At 46.6% G+C, this 23,130-nt stretch overlaps 1 protein-coding gene across 1 annotated transcript in view; it reads right to left on the reverse strand.

Moving 5' to 3' along the window:
• Positions 1-23,130, reverse strand: part of ELAC2 (elaC ribonuclease Z 2) — a 227,118-nt gene that overhangs the window by 34,336 nt on the left and 169,652 nt on the right. Inside the window, exon 22 of the mRNA XM_069200369.1 lies at positions 10,612-10,690. Within this exon, the coding sequence (XP_069056470.1) occupies positions 10,612-10,690 (79 nt within the window). The remainder of the gene's footprint in view (positions 1-10,611; positions 10,691-23,130) is intronic.

Consider the following 23,130-nt stretch of genomic DNA (forward strand, 5'->3'; position numbering starts at 1 on the left):
GCAGAGGGCAGCCGACCCAAAAAAAAAAAAAAAAAAAACTGCTACAGAACAAAGCAAATGAAAATTGTAAAGAAGAAAAACAAAGAAGTGCTCATACAAAGCACCCATGCTGAAGTATTTTTTTCCTCTGAATCCTCTAAAGAAGAGAACTGGCAAACATAGGAAGGAGAATCCACACTGAAAAAAAAAAGCACGTCAAGGCACAGTGAGTACAAGTGCCCCCTCCCCCCCATAGCCAATAACAAGGCACAGAACACCAGTAGTCACTTCGAAAGACAGACACTGCGGCAAGAGACACATCTGGCATCACCCTTGCCACAATGTCGGCAATACCTCCAGTAGAACCATTTGTGGTGGAAGGCGCTCCCTCTACGCAAGCGCCAAAGTGGAGAGAATGGCTAGAGAGAGTGTTGCTATATTTTGAGGCCACGAAGGTAGCAAATGACCAGAAACGTGCCATGCTCATCCACATAGGAGGGAAGGACATATATAAGATATCAAAAAACCTCGTGGAAGATGCGCCAAAAACACATGCGACACTCATAGCTGCCCTCAACCGCCATTTTGAACCAATGGTCAATACTGATTACGAGAGATTTATATTTAGACAAGCAAGGCAACAGGTGGAGGAGTTGTTAGATGCTTTTCACCTACGGCTAAGGGAGTTAGCGGGCACATGCCGATTCAACGATGAAACTGAAGAAGTCCGAGGAGAATTGATACAAGGATGTGCCTCTCTCCCGCTCAGGGAACGCATCCTAGAGGAATCAGGAAAATCATTACAGGATATTCTACAGCTGGGTCGCACAAAGGAGCTATCAAAAGCCAGGGCTTCGCACATGGTGGCAGCATTACAGCATCCCATCAAGGAAGAGGTGACCAATGCAGTAATGGTACCCAGGAAGAAAACCCCACAAAAGGTGAATAGTCCACGGCCCAGACAGTGCGGGTATTGTGGTGGAGTACCACACCGAGCATCTGAATGTCCGGCAAGGGGAAAAATATGCTCTGCTTGCGGAAAAATGAATAATTTTGCCAAGGTTTGCAGATCCAAAAGCGCTCGAGGGGCTACTGTCAACATTGCACTCGAAGATGCCCCTCCCGAAAAATCGGAGCGAGGGAGCGACATGGATGATGACGAAACGGTCATTCATGTCGTACACTCCTTATTTGCGGCCACACCTACCAGCCTTCGCCAAGCGCAACTTCCAAGGTGCCAGATACTCATGGGTCATCACAAAGTGGTTGCTGTAGTAGATACAGGGGCATCCATAAACCTACTGGCAGCAGAAGAACATTGCAAAATGTCCCCGACTCCAGCACTGACCAAGACAAATGTCAAGGTGTATGCATATGGACAGAGCACCCCCCTCTCCCTGAGGGGTATGTTCTAGACCACCATCACTCATGGACAACAGTCAATAGTGGCGAAGGTGTACGTGACCGAGGGAGGAACCGGCATGCTACTAGGCTGTCGGGCCGCAGAGGAGTTACAAATAGTGACCTTTGCGCTCAGCATTCACCAAGAGTCGGTGACGGACTTGGTAGCCAAATATGAGGGAATCTTCAATGGCATTGGGTGCCTCCGAGGCCGGGAGATCAAGCTCCATATTGATCACACAATCCAACCAATAGCTCTCCGCCATCGGCGAGTAGCGTTTCATCTCAGACCCCAGGTGGAGAAAGAATTAGACAATCTGGAGAAAGCCGGGATCATTGAGAAGGTTTCGGGGCCCACCCCCTGGGTTTCTTCAATCGTGGTAGCTCGGAAGCCCAAACAACCAGGCGAGGTGAGAATCTGTGGTGGACATGCGTCTCCCAAATGCGGCTATTAAGAGAGAGAGACACCTGACCCCTACGATCGATGACATTTTAGGAGAACTCAGTGATTCTAGATGGTTCTCGAAGCTTGATCTCCGGTCTGGATACCACCAGTTGGTGTTGGCCCCGGAATCCAGCTACATAACGACCTTCTCTACCCATGTGGGGCTCCGGAGGTACAAACGTCTGAGTTTTGGGGTATCCAGTGCGGCAGAGGTATTCCAAAATATCATCCAGGAGCTGTTGGTGGATTTGCCAGGCACCATAAATGTAAGTGACAATATCCTTGTCCATGCCCCCAACATTGCTGAACACAACGCCCGACTACAAAAGGTATTTCAGCGCCTTCAGGACTCGGGACTCACTTTGCATCGGCAAAAGGGTGAATTTCTAAAAAACAGAATACAATTCTTTGGTTACACGTTCTCGGAGAACAGGGTTGCTCCAGACCCCGCGAAAGTAAACAACATCAAGGAGGCGCCACCGCCCACTACAGTCACCGAGGTCAGAAGTTTGCTAGGGATGGTAAACTACTGTGGTAGATTTATAAAGGACTTATCCAATCTGACTCAACCTCTGAGGAACCTCCTCAAGGTATCCGAATCGTGGCAATGGGGGTCCACTGAACAAACAGCGTTTGATAAAATCAAAGAAGCGTTGTCCAGCGACACGGTGCTGAAATATTTTGATCCAAGAAGAAATACCAAGGTCGCTGTTGATGCGGGACCCAAGGGTTTAGGTGCTGTGCTATTGCAGGAACATGGGGAAGGAATGTGGGCTCATGTCGCCTATGCCAGCCGTTCGCTCACTGACACTGAACAGCGTTATTCGCAAATTGAAAAGGAGGCCATAGCGGTCCACTGGGGTTGCAAGCATTTCCATATTTACGTGTATGGCCGCCCGTTTGTCGTGATCACTGACCATAAGCCATTGCTTCCGCTTTTCAATGGAACCGCTTCCAAGCCACCGCCCAGAATTGAGAAATGGATGCTACAATTTCAAGATTATCGATGTCAATTGGAATATCGCCCAGGGTCCGAAAACCCGCCTGACTATCGAGACATCCCAGAAGTGCATCAGAGGTGGAGGTTAAAGCAGCAAAGGAAACTGAAGAATATGTTAGATATGTGACTGCTCGATCCCGGCCGTTGCCAATGACTATGGGGGAAATAATACAAGCAACTAAGTTGGACGAGTGCCTGCAGAAAGTTATGGCAGCCGTACAGAGTAATCAGTGGCACCATGTTAAAAGCCAATTGCCTTTGTTGAACATTGAGTCTCAACGTGTCCTTGGAAGTCTCTACAGCGTGAAGAGTGAACTTACCACTGACTCCCAAGGGTGCCTGTTAAGGGAAAGTCGTTTGGTGATCCCTTCGTCCCTCACCGCCAAAGCTGTTGAGTTGGCACACAATGGCCACCAAGGGATGGTCAAGACTAAGAGCCGCCTCCTATCCAAAGTATGGTTTCCCCTAATGGATGAAAAGGTTGAACGTTTGGTCAGGTCGTGCCGTTGGTGTCAGGCTACCGGTGAGTCGAGCCGGCCTGTCCCCATTGAGACTGAGCCAACCCCAACAGGTCTGTGGGTTTCTGCAAGTCTGGATTTCGGCAGTTTGCCTGATGGACGTCACACTATGGTCATCACTGATGATTCTCGAAGTATCCGGAGGTTGAGATTATTCCAGTCCTCACTGCAGAGGTAGTAATTTCTGGATTAGAAAAAGTTATGGCCACTCATGGTCTTATTGCAGAAATTAAGACTGACAATGGGCCGCCTTTTCAGAGCAAGGAACTGGCTGAGTACCTAAGGATCACTGGCACCCGTCATCGCCGGGTTACCCCTCGGTGGCCTCAAGCCAACGGGGAGGTGGAACGGTTTATGCGGACTTTGAATAAAGTGATACGAATTGCAGTGGCCGGCAGCCAGTCTGTTGAATATGCAATTTTCTCGTTCTTAGGGAATTATCGACAAACGCCTCATTCTACCACCAATCTCGCTCCGAGTCATGTTGTCTTTGGGCGGGCGTCTGTTGATGCTATTCCTCATCATCCTTCTTGGGTTCCTCCGGAGTTGGCCCGAGACGTGGTTCAGGAGAAAAGGCGGATGTCGAATGCACGAGTCAGCTGTGCTCGGCGAGCCACAGCGTCAGACCTGAGAGTGGGTGATTGTGTGTTACTCAAGCAGACCCTACCTGGTAGTAAGTTTCGTACGCCTTACTCTACGGTTCCCTGGAGAATTGTTCAACGGAATGGGTCTGCTGTGGTTGCCCAGCGGGGTACCGATATCGTGACCCGCAATGTGTCGTTTTTCAAGAGGTTTCATGACGCGGGACCCTCTCGAGCTGAAAGTGTTAATGATGCTGATGGAGGTAGCCCGGTATTCGAAGGACCTGAAGCGAGTGTATCGCCCTGACGGTGGTGTTGAGCCTGTCCCGTTTGAACCAGTGACTGAGGTGGCATCTCAAAGGTCGGGATCTGCCAGATATGGTTTGCGGGGCAATCCCTGTCCTTCTACTCGTCTCCGTGATTATTTGTGTGATTATTGACTTATTAGTCTGTTGGGCATATTTGTTGTTTTCCATTTTTTGGAGGAATGTAGTGTCGCTGGCCAGTGGCGTAACTGGCCAGCCGACATTGAAATGTTAAAGAGGGGTGTTCCGGGGTTATGTAACACCCCGTGTGTAAAGAAATGGCTCCCTGTTGCAGTTACCCCCCACTTTTTGCCTGATACTGATGCTGACTTGACTGAGAAGTGTGCTGGGACCCTGCTAACCAGGCCCCAGCACCAGTGTTCTTTCACCTAAAATGTACAGTTGTTTCCACAATTGGCACAACCCTGGCACCCAAGTAAGTCCCTTGTAACTGGTACCCCTGGTACCAAGGGCCCTGATGCCAGGGAAGGTCTCTAAGGGCTGCAGCATATCTTATGCCACCCTGGGGACCCCTCACTCAGCACAGACACACTGCTTGCCAGCTTGTGTGTGCTGATGAGAACAAAACGAGTAAGTCGACATGGCACTCCCCTCAGGGTGCCATGCCAACCTCACACCGCAGTATAGATAAGTCACCCCTCTAGTAGGCCTTACAGCCCTAAGGCAGGGTGCACTATACCATAGGTGAGGGCATATGTGCATGAGCACTATGCCCCTACAGTGTCTAAGCAAAACCTTAGACATTGTAAGTACAGGGTAGCCATAAGAGTATATGGGCTGGGAGTCTGTCAAAAACGAACTCCACAGCTCCATAATGGCTACACTGAATACTGGGAAGTTTAGTATCAAACTTCTCAGAATAATAAACCCACACTGATGCCAGTGTTGGATTTATTAAAAAATGCACACAGAGGGCATCTTAGAGATACCCCCTGTATTTTACCCAATTGTTCAGTGCAGGACTGACTGGTCTGTGCCAGCCTGCTGCTGAGAGACGAGTGTCTGACCTCATGCGGTGAGAGCCTTTGTGCTCTCTGAGGACAGAAACAAAGCCTGCTCTGGGTGGAGGTGCTTCACACCTCCCCCCTGCAGGAACTGTAACACCTAGCAGTGAGCTTCAAAGGCTCAAGCTTCGTGTTACAATGCCCCAGGGCACTCCAGCTAGTGGAGATGCCCGCCTCCTGGACCCAGCCAACCACTTTTGGCGGCAAGTCCAGGAGAGATAATGAGAAAAACAAGGAGGAGTCACTGGCCAGTCAGGACAGCCCCTAAGGTGTCCTGAGCTGAGGTACCTCTGACTTTTAGAAATCCTCCATCTTGAAGATGGAGGATTCCCCCAATAGGGTTAGGATTGTGACCCCCTCCCCTTGGGAGGAGGCACAAAGAGGGTGTACCCACCCTCAGGGCTAGTAGCCATTGGCTACTAACCCCCCAGACCTAAACACGCCCTTAAATTTAGTATTTAAGGGCTACCCTGAACCCTAGAAAATCAGATTCCTGCAAACTACAAGAAGGACTGCCTAGCTGAAAACCCCTGCAGAGGAAGACCAGAAGACGACAACTGCCTTGGCTCCAGAAACTCACCGGCCTGTCTCCTGCCTTCCAAAGAACTCTGCTCCAGCGACGCCTTCCAAGGGACCAGCGACCTCTGACTCCTCTGAGGACTGCCCTGCTTCGAAAAAGACAAGAAACTCCCGAGGACAGCGGACCTGCTCCAAAAAGACTGCAACTTTGTTTCAAGGAGCAGCTTTAAAGACCCTGCAATCTCCCCGCAAGAAGCGTGAGACTTGCAACACTGCACCCGGCGACCCCGACTCGGCTGGTGGAGAACCAACACCTCAGGGAGGACCCCCGGACTACTCTACGACTGAGTACCAAAACCTGTCCCCCCTGAGCCCCCACAGCGCCGCCCGCAGAGGGAATCCCGAGGCTTCCCCTGACCGCGACTCTCTGAAACCTAAGTCCCGACGCCTGGAAAAGACCCTGCACCCGCAGCCCCCAGGACCTGAAGGACCGGACTTTCACTGGAGAAGTGACCCCCAGGAGTCCCTCTCCCTTGCCCAAGTGGAGGTTTCCCCGAGGAAGCCCCCCCTTGCCTGCCTGCAGCGCTGAAGAGATCCGTTGATCTCTCATAGACTAACATTGCAAACCCGACGCTTGTTTCTACACTGCACCCGGCCGCCCCCGCGCTGCTGAGGGTGAAATTTCTGTGTGGGCTTGTGTCCCCCCCGGTGCCCTACAAAACCCCCCTGGTCTGCCCTCCGAAGACGCGGGTACTTACCTGCAAGCAGACCGGAACCGGGGCACCCCCTTCTCTCCATTCTAGCCTATGCGTTTTGGGCACCACTTTGAACTCTGCACCTGACCGGCCATGAGCTGCTGGTGTGGTGACTTTGGGGTTGCTCTGAACCCCCAACGGTGGGCTACCTTGGACCAAGAACTGAACCCTGTAAGTGTCTTACTTACCTGGTAAAACTAACAAAAACTTACCTCCCCCAGGAACTGTGAAAATTGCACTAAGTGTCCACTTTTAAAGTAGCTATTTGTCAATAACTTGAAAAGTATACATGCAATTGAAATGATTCAAAGTTCCTAATGTACTTACCTGCAATACCTTTCAAACAAGATATTACATGTTAAATTTGAACCTGTGGTTCTTAAAATAAACTAAGAAAAGATATTTTTCTATAACAAAACCTATTGGCTGGATTTGTCTCGGAGTGTGTGTACCTCATTTATTGTCTATGTGTATGTACAACAAATGCTTAACACTACTCCTTGGATAAGCCTACTGCTCGACCACACTACCACAAAATAGAGCATTAGTATTATCTCTTTTTACCACTATTTTACCTCTAAGGGGAACCCTTGGACTCTGTGCATGCTATTCCTTACTTTGAAATAGCACATACAGAGCCAACTTCCTACACCGTGTGAAATACCCGGATGTTTCCGAGGGATTTCACCTCGTTCTTGGGTGTTGTTTGGTTTGCTCCGTGGCCTCTTGCCCGGAGCTATAAATAAAGAGGAGGCGTGGCTGGGGGCATGCTGGCACAGATACGCGAGACGGAGCCCCGTGTGAAAGGGCTAGTCTCGGAACAGGCCTCCCCAAGTCACACCGACCGGTAAAAAAATATACTGAGTCGCGTGTTTCACTTTATTACCAGCGCGACGCGCGATGTGTGTTAAGCCCTTTTCAGGGCTTTAAACACAACAGGCACCTCGGAGGAGCGCTCAGACGGAGGCTTCCGCGAAGCATTGGCAATTCACCCACGGCCACTTCTGACACTGGGAACGGTTTCCTACAGCCGCAGAGGACCGCTTAAAGCGGGCATTTATTTTATCTTTCATAATAAAACTTTGTGAGCATAGCAGTTTGCACAGCCACTGTATGTTATGTTGCTGTTTCTTGACAAAACGTTTGCGAATAAAAAAATTTTTGGGATGATTTAGCATCAGAGAGGCCGAAAATCGGGACTGAATGGTAGCCAAAAAAAGAGTATTCAGTTGTCACTGGACGATGCCTTGAGATATAGCTGCACGTTGACATCGTTCTATGGGGGTCAAGTGATACTTGACAAGGACACTTAAAGCACCGTGTACAGATAAGCAATCACAGGGGATAAAAATTGGAGCACTGCTGGAATCTATAAATGCCGCAGGACTAGAGGGTACTGAAAGCAGTCCGTTTAAATGTGTTAAAATCTACTGGTTACAAAGGAAGAGGGTCACTTGAGAACAGGAGGGAGCAAGAGAAAAGAAAGAAAGGAGAAATCAAAGGATGGCAGGGATAACCTCGTTTCTTATGCAGTCACTTCTGCTTGCTATGTGATTTTATTGTGCATTTCCACATCATTCCGCTCCTCCTGGAATGAGTGTGCACTGGAGATGTATCCAGGTCTGAAAGGCAGATACCTAGACCTCACAAGCTGTAATGTGTGTGTTCTTTCAGACCTAAACAATCTACTCACGTACTAGAAACATTAATTAACCTTAAAGGCGTGGGGCAACCTATTAGAATGACACATGGAGTTAAAGAAGTGAAACACAGTTTACCCTAACTCACACCAGGAAGGGAGCTGAGGCCATGTGTTCCTCACCACAGGACAGCCTTCAGAATATGTATGTAATGGACTGCACTAGAGGGCGCACTGGTCAGTCTGTAGGACCCTCCTGCGTCAGGTTATGTGATGCAACTTCTCACATGGAGAGTGTTATTCCGTACCTAATGTTGTGGTGCAACCACTGACTTTTTCACATTTGGATTAAGAATAGCTAAATGGTCGACAACCAATCTCTCACTAAGGTAATTAAACATACAACTGTTGATGTTTTTGTCAGGGGAAGACCAGGGAAGTGGGCATTAAAGGACGTGGTCAAGGCGCAGGCAGAAGAGAAAACTGGTAGGCAGAGAGGGTCCGATCGCACCTAACCACTGCAGGGGGCGGGGGAAGGGAGGGATTAGTGCCTGTCGCGCAATGTAGTGTGGCATCAACACTGATCAGCTCCTCCTGCTTAGTAGATATAGATGTGCTAAAGTTGCAGTAATTATAAGAGTGTTTTCCCTTAATACAAACTAAGTTTACCTGACTAAGCATATTGTACAGGGCCGGCAATGGCGTTTGACAGATGGGAACATATGTAATCCCGCTGTGGGCTGGTGACATGTTAATAAAGGCCCTACTGGAGAACAATCCACAATATGCAGCCGTTTCTCCAAATAAGTGTTGCAAAACCGAGGGGGAGGGCCCGAACAAAGTAGTTTCTAAGTTAAATACCCCACAGATTGAGAAAAAAAAAAAAGCCCAGACCAACTGACAGTGAAATAGGTCAAACTGTGGGCAGGCAGCCTAGTAAGGATCGCTCATTAAGGGTTCAACGAGTAACCGGGGTATAGGCTTTAGTGAAAAACATTAAGCAACAACCATTTGCAATGCAACGGGTCTCGCGTTTGCTCGCGTTAGAGCTATTAGCGTTGTGAACTCCTAACTGGACTTTTCTTGCCACAAACTAATAATGAAAAGTAAAACAGTTTCACATATGCGAGCCGATGGTCGCCATTAGCGTGAAGGAGACACAGAAAAGGGAGCAGAAGTTTGCTTGCAGTGAAACTTATCAGCAAAAGTGCAATTATCCATGTTACCGGCAAAAGTGCAATTATTCATGTAACTGGAAAAAGTCGAATTATCCATGTAACAGGGTCGATGTCATGCAAAGTGCTCGACTTCTGCCCAGAGAGATCACGCTGCGCAAGAAGTAAAAAGCTAAAAGTAGTTCAGAAACCAGTTGAAGGCACCCAGCCTCGTATGTTTTCAGTAGTTTACCGGTGCGCTCAAGGAGGACTAAACACCGGAAAAGGAATGACGTATACATGCCTTCCACAAATGGAATGAATCAATTTTTAAAAGGCAAGCCCACGAACTAATGAGTGTCGTGTGTGGCATAGGCGTGGTCAGAAGCCCACAGAGAGATCACAACATGGTCCAGAGCACTTGTACGCGCTCAACCCTAAAAATAGGTACTTCATCTATTAGAGGTGTAAAAAGTATGAACCATGGGGTGTGCATGAGATCACTGCCCCTAATCACTAAAGGGGCTAGGATAATATCTACAATGGAAGTCTGAATGACATCTACAGAAAAGGAGGACTAGCATAAGAGAACATGTCAGACATCCTGCTAACTACTACCGTGCCACCAGGGGAACACAAAGCTAGTCTACTACTAAAAGTGAGAACACCTGCATAGTCTCAAATAGAGGGTTTATTTTTAATTACATCTTGCAAACTAGGGGTTTTGACCTGAAACCAGGGGTGCACATTAGCTGCATATACAGGCAAGCATTCTGTGCCTGCTCTTCGCCTCTACGCATAAAGCTCACAGAATTCTTGCGATTCCCGAAAACCCTGACTTGGGCGGCCTTTGGTCAAAAGCAGTATGGAAAAAATATGACCCTTGAAGACAGTGCCCATTTTGTAACACAAATACGTGTGCCCAAAGTTTTTCTCGTAAGCCCACGGTCATTAACTCCCTTCCCCTTTATCCCACTCTTGTAGATTCTTTTTCATCCCCTATTTCTACCATGCCACTGTTTTTCCATCATTATGTTCCTCCTTTTTCTGCCTTTCCCTCCCGTTTTGATAGTTAAAAAAAAAAAAAAAGGTGTCAGCACCAGTAGGCCTAACCTGCAACTCCCAGCTCAAATTAAGCACTGCCTGAAGGAGGCATTTGTGAGTGAGCCTGGTGCTTCAAGGTCAATTTCTTTCTTATTTAGAAATTGGTACTGGTAACAATAGCATAATGTCAACCCAGTAATAAATTCAAAATACTATTCTTGTAACAATGCTTTTTGTGGACGTTACCTGTGAGTTTTTTCAATGGCCTCTTCCTCCATGCCATCTTCTAGTGTTGCCTCATGAATCAGCAAAGTTGCATTCTTGCCTGTTAATACAGACATAACGTTAGCTCGAACAGAAGAAAGGGCATTTACACAGACAAGCATGCTGCCAAACTACAAAAGTGGACGCTCTTTAGAATTAAAACTAACTGCGACACGGTGGCAGATACATTTTGTTTCTCTTATTACATATAAAGGATATTAATGGTGACAGAAGTCACAAGTGGTTCCTTTAACTGTCAGTTTTTTTTGTCAGAACATTCATTACAGTAATCCCAACAGAGGGCCTGATTTAGAGTTTGGCGGAGAGGTTACTCCAGCACAACAGTGACGTATATCCAGTCTGCCAAAATCTAAATCACATAGGGTATATTGGAATTAGGTCACTGTTGTGACAGAGAACCCCTCCGCCAAACTCTAAATCAGGCCCAGAATGTATAATGAAAGAAATAATTAATCAAAAATACAGACAACCTGTTATGCTCCACTCGTTTTCAAATATGTCCTTTCAAACTTATTCACAATTTCCAGTATGACAGAATGGATCGCTTTGTGGAAGAACACTAACAATTCAATGAGCTAGAGCAAGGGTCTCCAACCTTTTCTGTAGAGAGAGCTACTTCTGATCAGTGAAAGTCATCATGAACAACCGAAGGCTAATCAACTCGCACATTGTTACCAGATGCCCAGACACCCATCCTCACTGACTTTTAGCTTAATGTCCACAAAGCCAGATACTATGGTTTGAACAAAATACTTAGACTAGGGGCACTATGACAGAGCTGCCATGTGTTTCAGTGACAGCATGGTCCTTGGGGATCTATGAACGTGTGCATATAAATGGGATATATGTTGTAGGAAAGTGCCACTGTTGGCATGGTTACCTCCCACCCACATTTTGCCTAGTGTTAATGCCAACTTTGATTGAAATTGTGCTGGGACCCTGCTAACCAGGCCCGAGCACCAGTGTTCTTTCCCCAAAACTGTACCCGAGACACCCACCGGTACCCCACCTGCAGCCTCTGAGTGACCCCCGGGCCTTCCCATAGACCTGCATTGGAAACCCGAAGTCCTGTTTGCACCCTGCCGCCGCTGAGGGTGTGTGTTTGATGCCTAATTGCGGCCCCTCCATTGTTCTCCTAAACCCCCCTGGTCTGCCCTTTGAGTACCGGATACTTACCTGCTGGCTAACCAGATTCAGAGTACCCCCTATCTCCATAGGAGCCCATGTTAATTTGGTTCCTCTAAGACCTCTGCACCCGGCCGGCCCCGTGTTGCTGGGTGTTTGGGGTTAACTCAAACCACCAACAATGGACTACCTAAAACCCTGAGATAAGAACTGTATGTTGAATACCTACCTGTAAAACTGTACTATCTTTTCTTCCCCCAGGAACTGTTGATAATTGCACTGTGTCCACTTTTAAAATAACTTTCTGCCATTTTATACATTGTTGATTCTATTCAAAGTCCTAATCATACATATAGATGCAAAGTAGCTTTCATTTTATGTACTTTCTTGCAAACTGAATGTTGTGGTTCAAGAAATAAATTAAAAAAAACATTTTTCTATGTAAACTCCTATTGGTATGGAGTTAAGTCATTGAGTGTGTGTTTCTTCCATTGCTTGTGTGTGTACAACAAATGCTTAACACTACCCTCTGATAAGCCTAACTGCTCGATCACACTACCACAAATAGAGCATTAGTATCATCCATTTCAGTCTCTGTCAAGCCTCTGGAGAACCCCAGGACTGTGCACACTATATCTCATTTTGATATAGCATGTACAGAGCCACCTTCCTACATATGTGTATTCATAACCTGTGTCATATGTACTTGTGGAACAGGAATATACACGTATAACACAACTATACAACCATTTTTTAAAACTGAGAAATCTAAAGTGGAAAAATGCTCAAAATTTTCTGCACTTTAAATTTGTCCCATTTAAAAAAAATGACTGTATTCAGTATTTTCAGTTACAGATATGGCATGGTGTTCCACTGGCAACTGGGAGCAAAAGGCCTGCTGTTTGTAAATGCAACACTTAAAAAAAAAAAAAAAAAAAAACATTAAATTAAAAGTTAACAATTATTAGGTAACATTTCATTCAAATTTTCTCCAATTTAAGAACATTGAGAAACATCATTTTGTTCACATCTCCAATACGGAGTTGACAAGGACTTTTATTTAAGAGTTAAATACTGCAGTGCTTCAATTCTTTACCTCTGTGTCCTGGGTCATAAATCTAGCTCCAGCACTGCTCATTATCAGGCCCTGCTATCTGAAGCCTGAAGATGCTAATGTAAAAACCACCCAGCCTTCCCTCAACTTTAAAAGGAAAAATGTGACCCTGTGCTAATTTACAAATGAACTCTAGGCTACTCAGAAGGAGTCTGGGAGCTACTGGTAGCTCCCTGCGCTGCTGGTTGGAGGCACCTAAGGTAGAGTATGAGCTGAACCCAAAAAATTAACATGACATATGATAACCGTTGATAAATTATATCGACTGCAGGAACTGCTCTACAAAGGATCAAATACCACTGGATGCCTCATCGATTATGAGTCTCTTGAGACCGTAGTTCTTGCAGGCTGGATATTCGCTATTTGAAATACTCATGGAACTCAATGACTTTCACTCCTCAACAGCTCTTCCTTGGATAATGAGATAATAGCAGAACTAATCATTGATCAATGTGATAATTTGGCTGGTCAAACATGCTACAATTTAAGGGAAATTGGCGAGGGATGGGGTGGAAACACTAATTACCAGAACATGCCACTTTTCTGTGCGTTCCCGAATACCTTGGAAAAGAACGGAACAGGTGCTTTAAAGACAACACTGTTGAGGAAAACAGAAGTCACAGGAATGCTTATATTAAAACATCTCAGCCATGCATGTTGGAAATTTGCATTTTCTGCTGATTTCTCACATTTTGCTCACATTTTTCTCACATTTTGCTCAACACTGTATTTATGCTGGCTCTAGAACTCAATGCACTTTACTCCCGATTGTATCCGACATCCTTGGTATGGTTTCACCCAAAACCCTTGCCCTCAGACTCCTCTCGTTTTGCTGAATTCGTTTTTGTTGGCTCTGGGATTCTACACACTTTACCAATGCTAAACCGTGATAAAGTGCTTGTCCTCACCCCTATGAACTTGATAAAATTGTCTTACATCCATTTGGTATTTTTATTTTCTAAATCCCTAGTAAAGTAATACTACATGTACCCTGGGCCTGTAAAATAAATGCTGCTAGTGGGCTGCAACACTGACAGTGCTACCCACTTTAGGTAGTCTTTTAAACAGGTCTCAGATCTGTCATTGCAACATGTGTGTGCAGTTTTAAACTGCCATTACCTTTTACCAGGCTTGAATCTCCTTTAAAAAAAATAATATAAATAAGTCTACCCCCCACCCCCCTTAAGGTAGGCCCTTACAGCATGTAGGGCAGGGTGCAGTGTATTTAAACAGCTAGACATGTACTTTTTGTTTGCATATCTTGGCAATGAAAAAGTTCCAAGTCGTTTTTCACTACTAAGAGTCCTACTTCTAAAGGATAACACTGAGTTACCTTATTACATTTAATAAGTGCTAACTTTTGTTTAGGAGCAGATAGAAATGTCACGTTTTGTGTCTGAGGAATGGCAATTTAAAACCCCCTTTAATGGAAAAGTCAGATTTTAAGCCATAATTCTGAAAATACCACCTTTGGGAAATTTTCTTGTACTAACCATTTGGTGCCTGTAGCCAGAATCCCTGGTCACATGACCAAGTTTAGTTGGCCTTTGTGTTTTCCTCCCAGATAATATTACAATAGACGTTCTGGGGAGGTGGGGAGGGGGTGCGTAGAGCTTTTACCTTCCACGCTTGCACTTTATAAACTTTGAAGCAACTGGCCCGGTCCACTCACTGAGGACTGCACATAAGCCTGTTGTGCCCCCAGACAGACATGGAGCAGGACAGTGAGACATTAAATTCCAGGCACTCCCTTCTGTAAGGGGAAAACACCAGAAGATTCTCCCACTTCAGAGGGAGTACCAGGTACAAAAATAGGACCCTCAGACCCATTTTTCAGTACACTCCTGGATCTATCAATACTACATAAGAACTGCCCTGCTGCCAGAAGGGTTGCTCTGCTGCTTGCAGCTTGCCCTGCTGGCTGAGCAGAGAGACTGGACTTGTGTGCTTCATCCCAGGCTGAAGTGACTCCAGGGATCAGCTGACTGACCTCCTCTTCTGAACTACAGGGATACTACAAGCTCCAGCGGCCTTTCTGCAACTGCCCAGCTGACATGCTGCGTGTGACCTGCAACTTGACCTTCCTGATCCCTGCTGCCCTCTGCTGGAGTGAGTTCCTGCACTGACCCCCTGGTCAGTGTCTGCTGCCCTCCCCTGCTCCTCTGGCTGCTGCCTATTTATCTTGCCTGGGACAAACAGTCTCCTGAATCCCAGTTCGAGGCCCTCCTCCACCCGCAGGCTCATCCCCATGCCTCATCCCTGGTGGTCTAGTGGCCATCACAAGTAAGTATTTGCCTTTTCTTTTCTGTCACTCTTTCACTCTTGCATTTTCTGCCTTTTTCTTCGAGCATCCCTTGTTTTTCCCTAGTGCTTTTTCTTTTCTCCCCACTTCCTTTGCCCCCCCCCGTGAAGCACCTTTCCCACCCTCAAGCCTCCCAGCTGACTGCTTCCACCGCCTCCTCCCCTTCTTAATGGAGGCCGCAGCGCTGAGAGAGGGCACCTGCACTGACCTCCTGGTTAGTGTCTGCTGCCCTCTCACGCTCTTCTGGCTACTGTTTCCTCTGCCTCTTGCCTGGGACGAACTGAGGGTCTCCTGACATCCCTGGTGGTCTAGTGGCCATCACAAGTAAGTATTTTCCTTTTCTTTTTTTCTGTTGCTCTTTCACTGCATTTTCTGCCCTTTTCTTCCACAATCCCTCGTTTTTACCTAGTGCTTTTTCCTTTCTCCCCTCTTCCTCTGCCCCTGCAAAGCACTTTTCCCACCCTCCCGCCTCCCAGCTGACCGCTCCCTCTGCCCCTTCTCAATGGTGGCCGTGCCGCAGGCACGCCAAAGGCAAGCCCACCTGGACCGCGCCCAGTGCCAGGAACCCTGGATCTCCTTTAAACCACCCCATGGACTGCCTCCGGTATGACTCTGAGACCCTCCTCAACACTGGACGTCTCAACAACTGCTGCACCATCTCCTCCAAGGACACCCACGGACCTTCCACCTGGAGGAACTGCAACTTTAGCACCAACCTCAACAAACCAAAGGTACTCTACGCACACAAAGATATCAACAACCTCCACAACTCCATCAACTGTCTGCTCCTGAACATCCGCTCCCTCCACAATGCCACCGAACTCTGGGACCTGATAGACACCACCCGAAAGGACATCGCCTTCCTCACCGAACCCTGGAGCAACCCCACCTCGGGTCCAGACATCGCCATCACCATTTTCCAACGGTTACATCATCCTAAGGAGGGACCGGCCCTCCCGCCCAGGTTGAGGGCTCACCATTGTACACAAGTCATCACTACTTGTCAAGGCCGTCCAAGAAGATCACTGCACCACCATGGAACACCTTCACTTCCTGGTCCACTCCAAACACAACTCCTCCATCTGCGGCACCCTGGTGTACAGGCTACCTGGCCCGCTTAGCTTTCATAGAATATGTCGTAGACATCACTACCTCCCAGGCCCTGGCATCAGTCGACTACCTCTTCCTCAGCGATCAGAACTTCCACCGAGAGGACTGCACCGACCCAAACACCACCGCTCTATTCGACAATCTCGCCACCCTCGGCCTCAGACAGCTTGTCTCCACACACTGGATCCCATCTTCCCCTCAAGCGACCGGATCACCATCGAGACCATCTCCAACCCAGACTGGACCGACCACTGCTGCATACACTATACAATCACCGCACTCAGCAGCCGGCACCCACATCTCCAGGACCCCCCAAAAGGAAATCACCAACGAGCAACTCATCTCATTGCTCTCCAAATATCTCCTTCCCCCCCTCTGATGACGCCAACACAGCAGCGCTCAATCTCAACGCATGGATCAACGAATGTGCGACACTTTAGCCCCTCTCTGACTGACATCGGCAAAACGCATACCTAAGAAGGCCAGCTGGTTCACCACCGAACTCCAAGAATCATGGAGGAAAAGCCAATCCAGCGAAGACCTTGTCTCATTCAGAGCCGCAACCACCGACGAAAAATCAAGAACGCAAGGAAGGACAGACTCCAGGAGCGCATCAAATCCTCCGCACACAACTTGAAGGAACTCTTCTCAGTCATCAACAAGTTCACAGACTCCCCCCCTCCAAAAGCCACCAGCATCCCCCTGTCACAGGACCTCTGTGACAAACTTGCCTCCTTTTTCCACCACAAGATCCAGACCATCCACAACTGGTCCTCGCTCACCAGAGAGGAAACAGTAAACATTATGAACAGCACCCACTCCGGAGCCCCCTCGGACCCCTTCTCGCACCACATATACATCGGAGCCAGCGCATCCATCGCCCCTGAGATTCGTAACAGAATCCACTACTCCATCAGCACGGGCACCTTCCCTGAGGACTGGAAACACACAAGTTCTCTTTGTGACTGTGAACCGGCCAGATTATGCCAAGATCCTGCCACACGCCAACACAAAGCTCTGGTGATTCAGACTTTTTGTGCCAGAGAGACCGACCAGCAACGCGAGAATGGCACTTTGTGCTATAGCATCAACAGCCCATAGGGACCACCAATGTGAAGCTCCTACAATGACCGTCTGAGATGCCTGGCCTGCTCTTCCAACACTACAGATTTCACCATCTGCAACGCTCTCCCCGTTCCTCAAGGCCCCTTTCACTGCAAACTGGACTCTTCGCACTGGACTTTGGAAGGTAACTTTTGGGGGACTAACCTGGTTCCTCTATCTGATGGACTCCATTGTGGCTGGCCTGAACTTGTGACTTTCACCTGGTCTCACTCTATCTGAAAACTGAGTGGCGCTTTGTGGTTTTAGGTGCTATACTTACCTTAAATATTTTAAATTGCAAATCTGTGGTTCTACTGACAGGATATTTGCTGTTTTGGTGTCAAATGATTTATAAAAAATGTCTCTAGTTTTCTAAATTACTGTGGAAAGGGTTAAGCACAGGTTAATTTAGTGGCTTGGTGGTTCACCCTTACAAGGACTGTGGCTACTGTTCGAGAAAGGCTCATACTACCCTCAAACACCAACCCAATTTCTCACATTGGTGCTCAAGGCGGGATGCAGAACTTGCATTTGTGCAACACAAAAATCCCAGTACAAATAATGTGATACCAAATTCGACCTTTTTTTAAATTCTCATATATTGGCATTTTTGGCTTTTTCAAAATTCATACCCATACTGCATGACTGTTGGTGCCAGTGATCCTACCTATAATTATGGAGTTTGAGCTTAGTAACCGTAAGAGTTACACTGCAGCTGAGCTCACAGGATTTTGCAAGGAGAAGGGAGCTTCTAGCAAAAACAATCTCCAAAAAAAGAGGAGGTTCAGAAGGCCCTCAAGGCCTATGAGGAGACCCACCAGTGGCTAGGCACAGCAGAGAAGAAGGTTATGAAGGAGCAAGAGGAGGACCTAGGCACATATCCTGTGCTGCAGCAGCCTAGAGAGGAGGAGCTCCCTGCGCTGGCACGGTCTCTTTCAATGGTCTGTCTACAGAGGAGTTGAAGGACAGAAGGGCTGGGAGAGAATTCTAGCTGCAGCTAGCCAAATTAAAATTAGAGGCAGCCAAGAAGGAGTCTGCTGCCAAGAGGGAGGCAGCCAAGGAGGCTGCTACCAACACAAAAAGGCCATTAAGGAGAAGATGTTGGCCCTGGAGGAAAAAAGAATGCCCCATGAGTTGAGTCTCAGAGACCTGGACATCAGGGCCAAACAAGTAGAGTCGAGCAACAATGGTGGCAGCGCACCTACAGTTTTCCCTGGAGACAAGAAGGGCCACATTCCAAAGGATCTGGTGCCTAATTTTGATGTGGGGCATAACATAGATTAAGTGGTTTTAGGACTTTGAAGTTGTCCTGCAGATGCACATGGTCCCTGAAGAGGATTGGGGGTGGGTGGCAGTCTCTGGAGATACACACCTAGTAGGGGGGGGGGGGGGGGGGGGGGGAGGATATTCCCTGTTGGTCCTAGGAATGGGGACAAGATAAAGTACCCCTCCATGAAGGACACGTGTATCAAAATATATGGGCCTACCCTAGAGACATATAGGCAGAAGTTTAGGGACAGCACAAGTTCAGCAATTGTTTTCCAGAGCTGCGCCAACACCTAGTAAGCTCACTGACCCCCACGGAGCTTGCTAAGGAGGCAGACCACCATCTCAGTACCAGGGTCCACAAAAAGATAAATGAGTTGTGATCACACAAAGGGTAGGTAAGGTCCCCAGCAGAAAAGACAGGAGAGGGGGGAAGGGAGATGCCAAGTGACTCAAGAGACCACAGCCCCACACTGGTTAACAGACACCAGGGTGGTCATAGTTAGTATGGCGGAGAGAACAGAGGTTATTTTAGTGTCCCTGGATGATAAGGAGATGGTAAATAATGAGACAAGAGGGTCCCTATCCACATAAGGTAGCCCAACCATGGACAAAATCAATATACATAGACCAATGGGCCACCTAGGATTAGTGAAACAAATACTAAATTGATACCATACTATATTGTATACATAACGAGCCATTATGTGAATTCAGTCATTTTCTATTAATTTAAACCATAAATATAATCTGCTCAATATAATATCATATATAATGTAAAATGATCATGCAAAATAAATGATAATTCACAAAAAAGACCCTATATACACATGCATTATATTTTCCACTTCATACAACACTCACTGCCCATCCAGACTCAAACACTCAACATCAAAAAAACTGTGTCAAGGACAATGTGACAAAGTGGATTAAATCACAATAATTGTTGTTCTACAACACAATAAATAACCCACATTAAACCCTTTGCTGCCAGGCCTTTTCCCCTCAGGTGCCAAGCCTTTTTTTGGCTATTTGGGGCAGTTCGCACTTAGGCCCTCATAACGTTTAGTCCACATAAGCTACCCACGCCAAATTTGTGTCCTTTTTTTTCCAACATCCTAGAGATTCTAGAGGTACTCAGACTTTGTGGGTTCCCCTGATGGAGACCAAGAAATTAGGCAAAATACAGCGAAAAGTTTATTTTATTTTTTTTAAATGGGGAAAAAAGGGCTGCAGAAGGCTTGTGTTTTTTTCCCCTGAAAAAGGGCATCAACAAAGGGTTTGCAGTGCTAAAATCACCATCTTCCCAGCTTTCAGGAACGGCAGACAAATCATAAAACCCCATTTTTCAACACAATTTTGGCATTTTACTGGGACATATACCATCTTTACTATTTTTTGTGCTTTCAGCCTCCTTCCATTTAGTGACAGAAATGGGTGTAAAACCAATGCTGGATCCCAGAGAGGTAAATATTTCTGAAAAGTAGAAATTCTGAATTTAGCAAGGGGTCATTTGTGTAGAACATACAAGGTTTTTCTACAGAAAATAACAGCTGAAATTAAAAAAATATTGAAATTGAGGTGAAAAAAACAGCCATTTTTTCCCCATATTTTGATCTAACGTTTTCCTGCAATGTCGAATTCTTGAAAGCAATATACCGTTACGTCTGCTGGACTTTTCTGGTTGCGGGGATATATAGGGCTTGCAGGTTCATCAAGAACACTAGGTACCCAGAGCCAATAAATGAGATGCACCTTGCAATGGGTTTTCATTCTATACTGGGTATACAGCAATTCATTTGGTGAAATATGAAGAGTGAAAAATAGGTATCAGGAAAACCTTTGTATTTCCAAATTGGGCACAAGATAAGGAAGCAGTGGTTATTTGCACAACTCTGAATTCTGGGGTCCCCATACTAGCATGTGAATGACAGGGCATTTCTCAAATAGACTTCTTTTTTACACACTGTCTTGTATTTGGAAGGAAAAAATGTAGAGAAACACAAGGGGCAATAGCACGTTCTGCTATTCTGTGTTCCCTCAAGTCTCCCGATAAAAATGGTACCTTACTTGCGTGGTTAGGCCTAATGCCCACGACATCATATTTTCCCAAAGAAAACAGATGTGTTTTTTGCAAAGCGCCTAGCTGTGGATTTTGGCCTCTAGCTCAGCCGGCACCTGGATAACCTACCAAACCTGTGCATTTTTTTAAATTAGAAACCTAGGGTAATCCAAGATGGTGTGACTTGTGGGGCTCTCACCAGGTTCTGTTACCCAGAATCCTTTGCAAACCTCAAAATTTGGCCAAACAAACACTATTTCCTCACATTTTGGTGACAGAAAGTTCTGGAATTTGAGAGGAGCCACAAATTTCCTTCCACCCAGCGTTCCCCCAAGTCTCCTGAGAAAAATGGCACCTCACTTGTGTGGGTAGGCCTAGCGCCCGTGACAGGAAATGCCCCAAAACACAACATGGACACATCACATTCTCCCAAAGAAAACAGACCTGTTTTTTTTGTAAAGTACCTAGCTGTTGATTTTGGCCTCTAGCTCAGCCGGCACCTAGGGAAACCTACCTAACCTGCACATTTTTGAAAACTAGACACCTAGGGGAATCCGAGATTGGGTGACTTGTGGGGCTCTCATCAGGTTCTGTTACCCAGAATGCGAGGAGCCACAGATTTCCTTCCATCTAGCGTTCCCCCCAAGCCTCCTGATGAAAATGGTACCTCACTTGTGTGGGTAGGTCTAGTGCCCGCAAAAGAAAATGCCCCAAAACACTATGTGGACACATCAAAATTATCAAATACTAAACTACCTGTTTTTGCAGGGGTGGAGACCTGCGTTTTTGGTCCTGGGCTCCGCAGCCATATAGGAAAAAAAAACAACAAAAAAAAACCGCACCGGGACAAACTTCCTACCACCCAACGTTCCCCTCAGTCTCCCAGTAAAAATGATACTTCACTTGTGTAGGTCGGCCAAGTGCCTGTGACAGGGAAGAGCTAAAAACATGTTGAAATTGAGGGGGAACCAAAGCGGGTCCAAAAAGGCAGTTTGAAAAAAAATCATTTTTAGGCTGACAAGTGCAGCAGAATTTTTATCTGTATAGATGACACTATGCTGGGTGGTAGGAATTTTGTGGATTCCTGAAGATTACGGAAGGTTCCATCACAAAAATGTGGATAAAATGTGTGATTTCCAGCAAAGTTGGAGGTTTGCAAGGCATTGTGGGTAAGAAAATGGTGCGGGGTACATGTGTAGCACACCACCCTGGAATCACCCAGACTGAAAATGTCACTTACCCAGTGTACATCTGTTCGTGGCATCAGTCGCAGTAGATTCGCATGTTCTGCAATAGCTCGCCATCTGGTGTTGGGCCGGAGTGTTACAAGTTGTTTTTCTTCGAAGAAGTCTTTCGAGTCACGGGACCGAGTGACTCCTCCTTTTGTCTCCATTGCGCATGGGCGTCGACTCCATCTTCGATTGTTTTTCCCCGCAGAGGGTGAGGTAGGAGTTGAATTGTAGTAATAGTGCCCATGCAATGGAGTGACTAAGTATGCACCTATTTAAGGTTGAGATGATACATATATAAATAATTGAAGGTAACTTCCAAACTGCTACAGGCTCCCGGGGAGGCGGGTGGGCACATGCGAATCTACTGCGACTGATGCCACGAACAGATGTACACTGGGTAAGTGACATTTTCAGTTCGATGGCATCTGTCGCTGTAGATACGCATGTTCTGCATAGACTAGTAAGCAGTTATTTCCCCAAAAGCGGTGGATCAGCCTGTAGGAGTGGAAGTAGTCTGAAATAATGTCCTTAATACAGCTTGACCTACTGTGGCTTGTTGTGCGGATAACACGTCTACACAGTAGTGCTTGGTGAATGTGTGAGGCGTAGACCATGTGGCTGCCTTACATATTTCTTGCATTGGGATGTTTCCTAGAAAGGCCATGGTAGCACCTTTCTTTCTGGTTGAGTGTGCCCTTGGTGTAATGGGCAGCTGTCGTTTAGCTTTAAGGTAGCAGATTTGGATGCATTTAACTATCCATCTGGCTATACCTTGTTTTGAAATTGGGTTTCCTGCATGAGGTTTTTGAAATGCAATAAAGAGTTGTTTAGTCTTTCTGATGTTCTTTGTTCTGTCAATGTAATACATTAATGCTCTTTTGACATCTAATGTATGTAGTGCCCTTTCAGCTACGGTATCTGGCTGTGGAAAGAACACTGGAAGTTCCACTGTTTGATTTAGATGGAACGGTGAAATAACCTTTGGCAAAAATTTAGGATTGGTCCTTAGGACGACTTTATTTTTGTGTAGTTGTATAAAAAGGTTCCTGTATAGTAAACGCCTGAATCTCGCTTACTCTTCTCAGGGAAGTAATGGCGATGAGAAATGCCACCTTCCAGGTTAGGAACTGTATGTCGCAGGAGTGCATGGGTTCAAAAGGTGGAC

This window comes from Pleurodeles waltl, chromosome 7, assembly GCF_031143425.1.
Source record: "Pleurodeles waltl isolate 20211129_DDA chromosome 7, aPleWal1.hap1.20221129, whole genome shotgun sequence".
In the NCBI taxonomy this organism is placed as follows: domain Eukaryota; kingdom Metazoa; phylum Chordata; class Amphibia; order Caudata; family Salamandridae; genus Pleurodeles; species Pleurodeles waltl.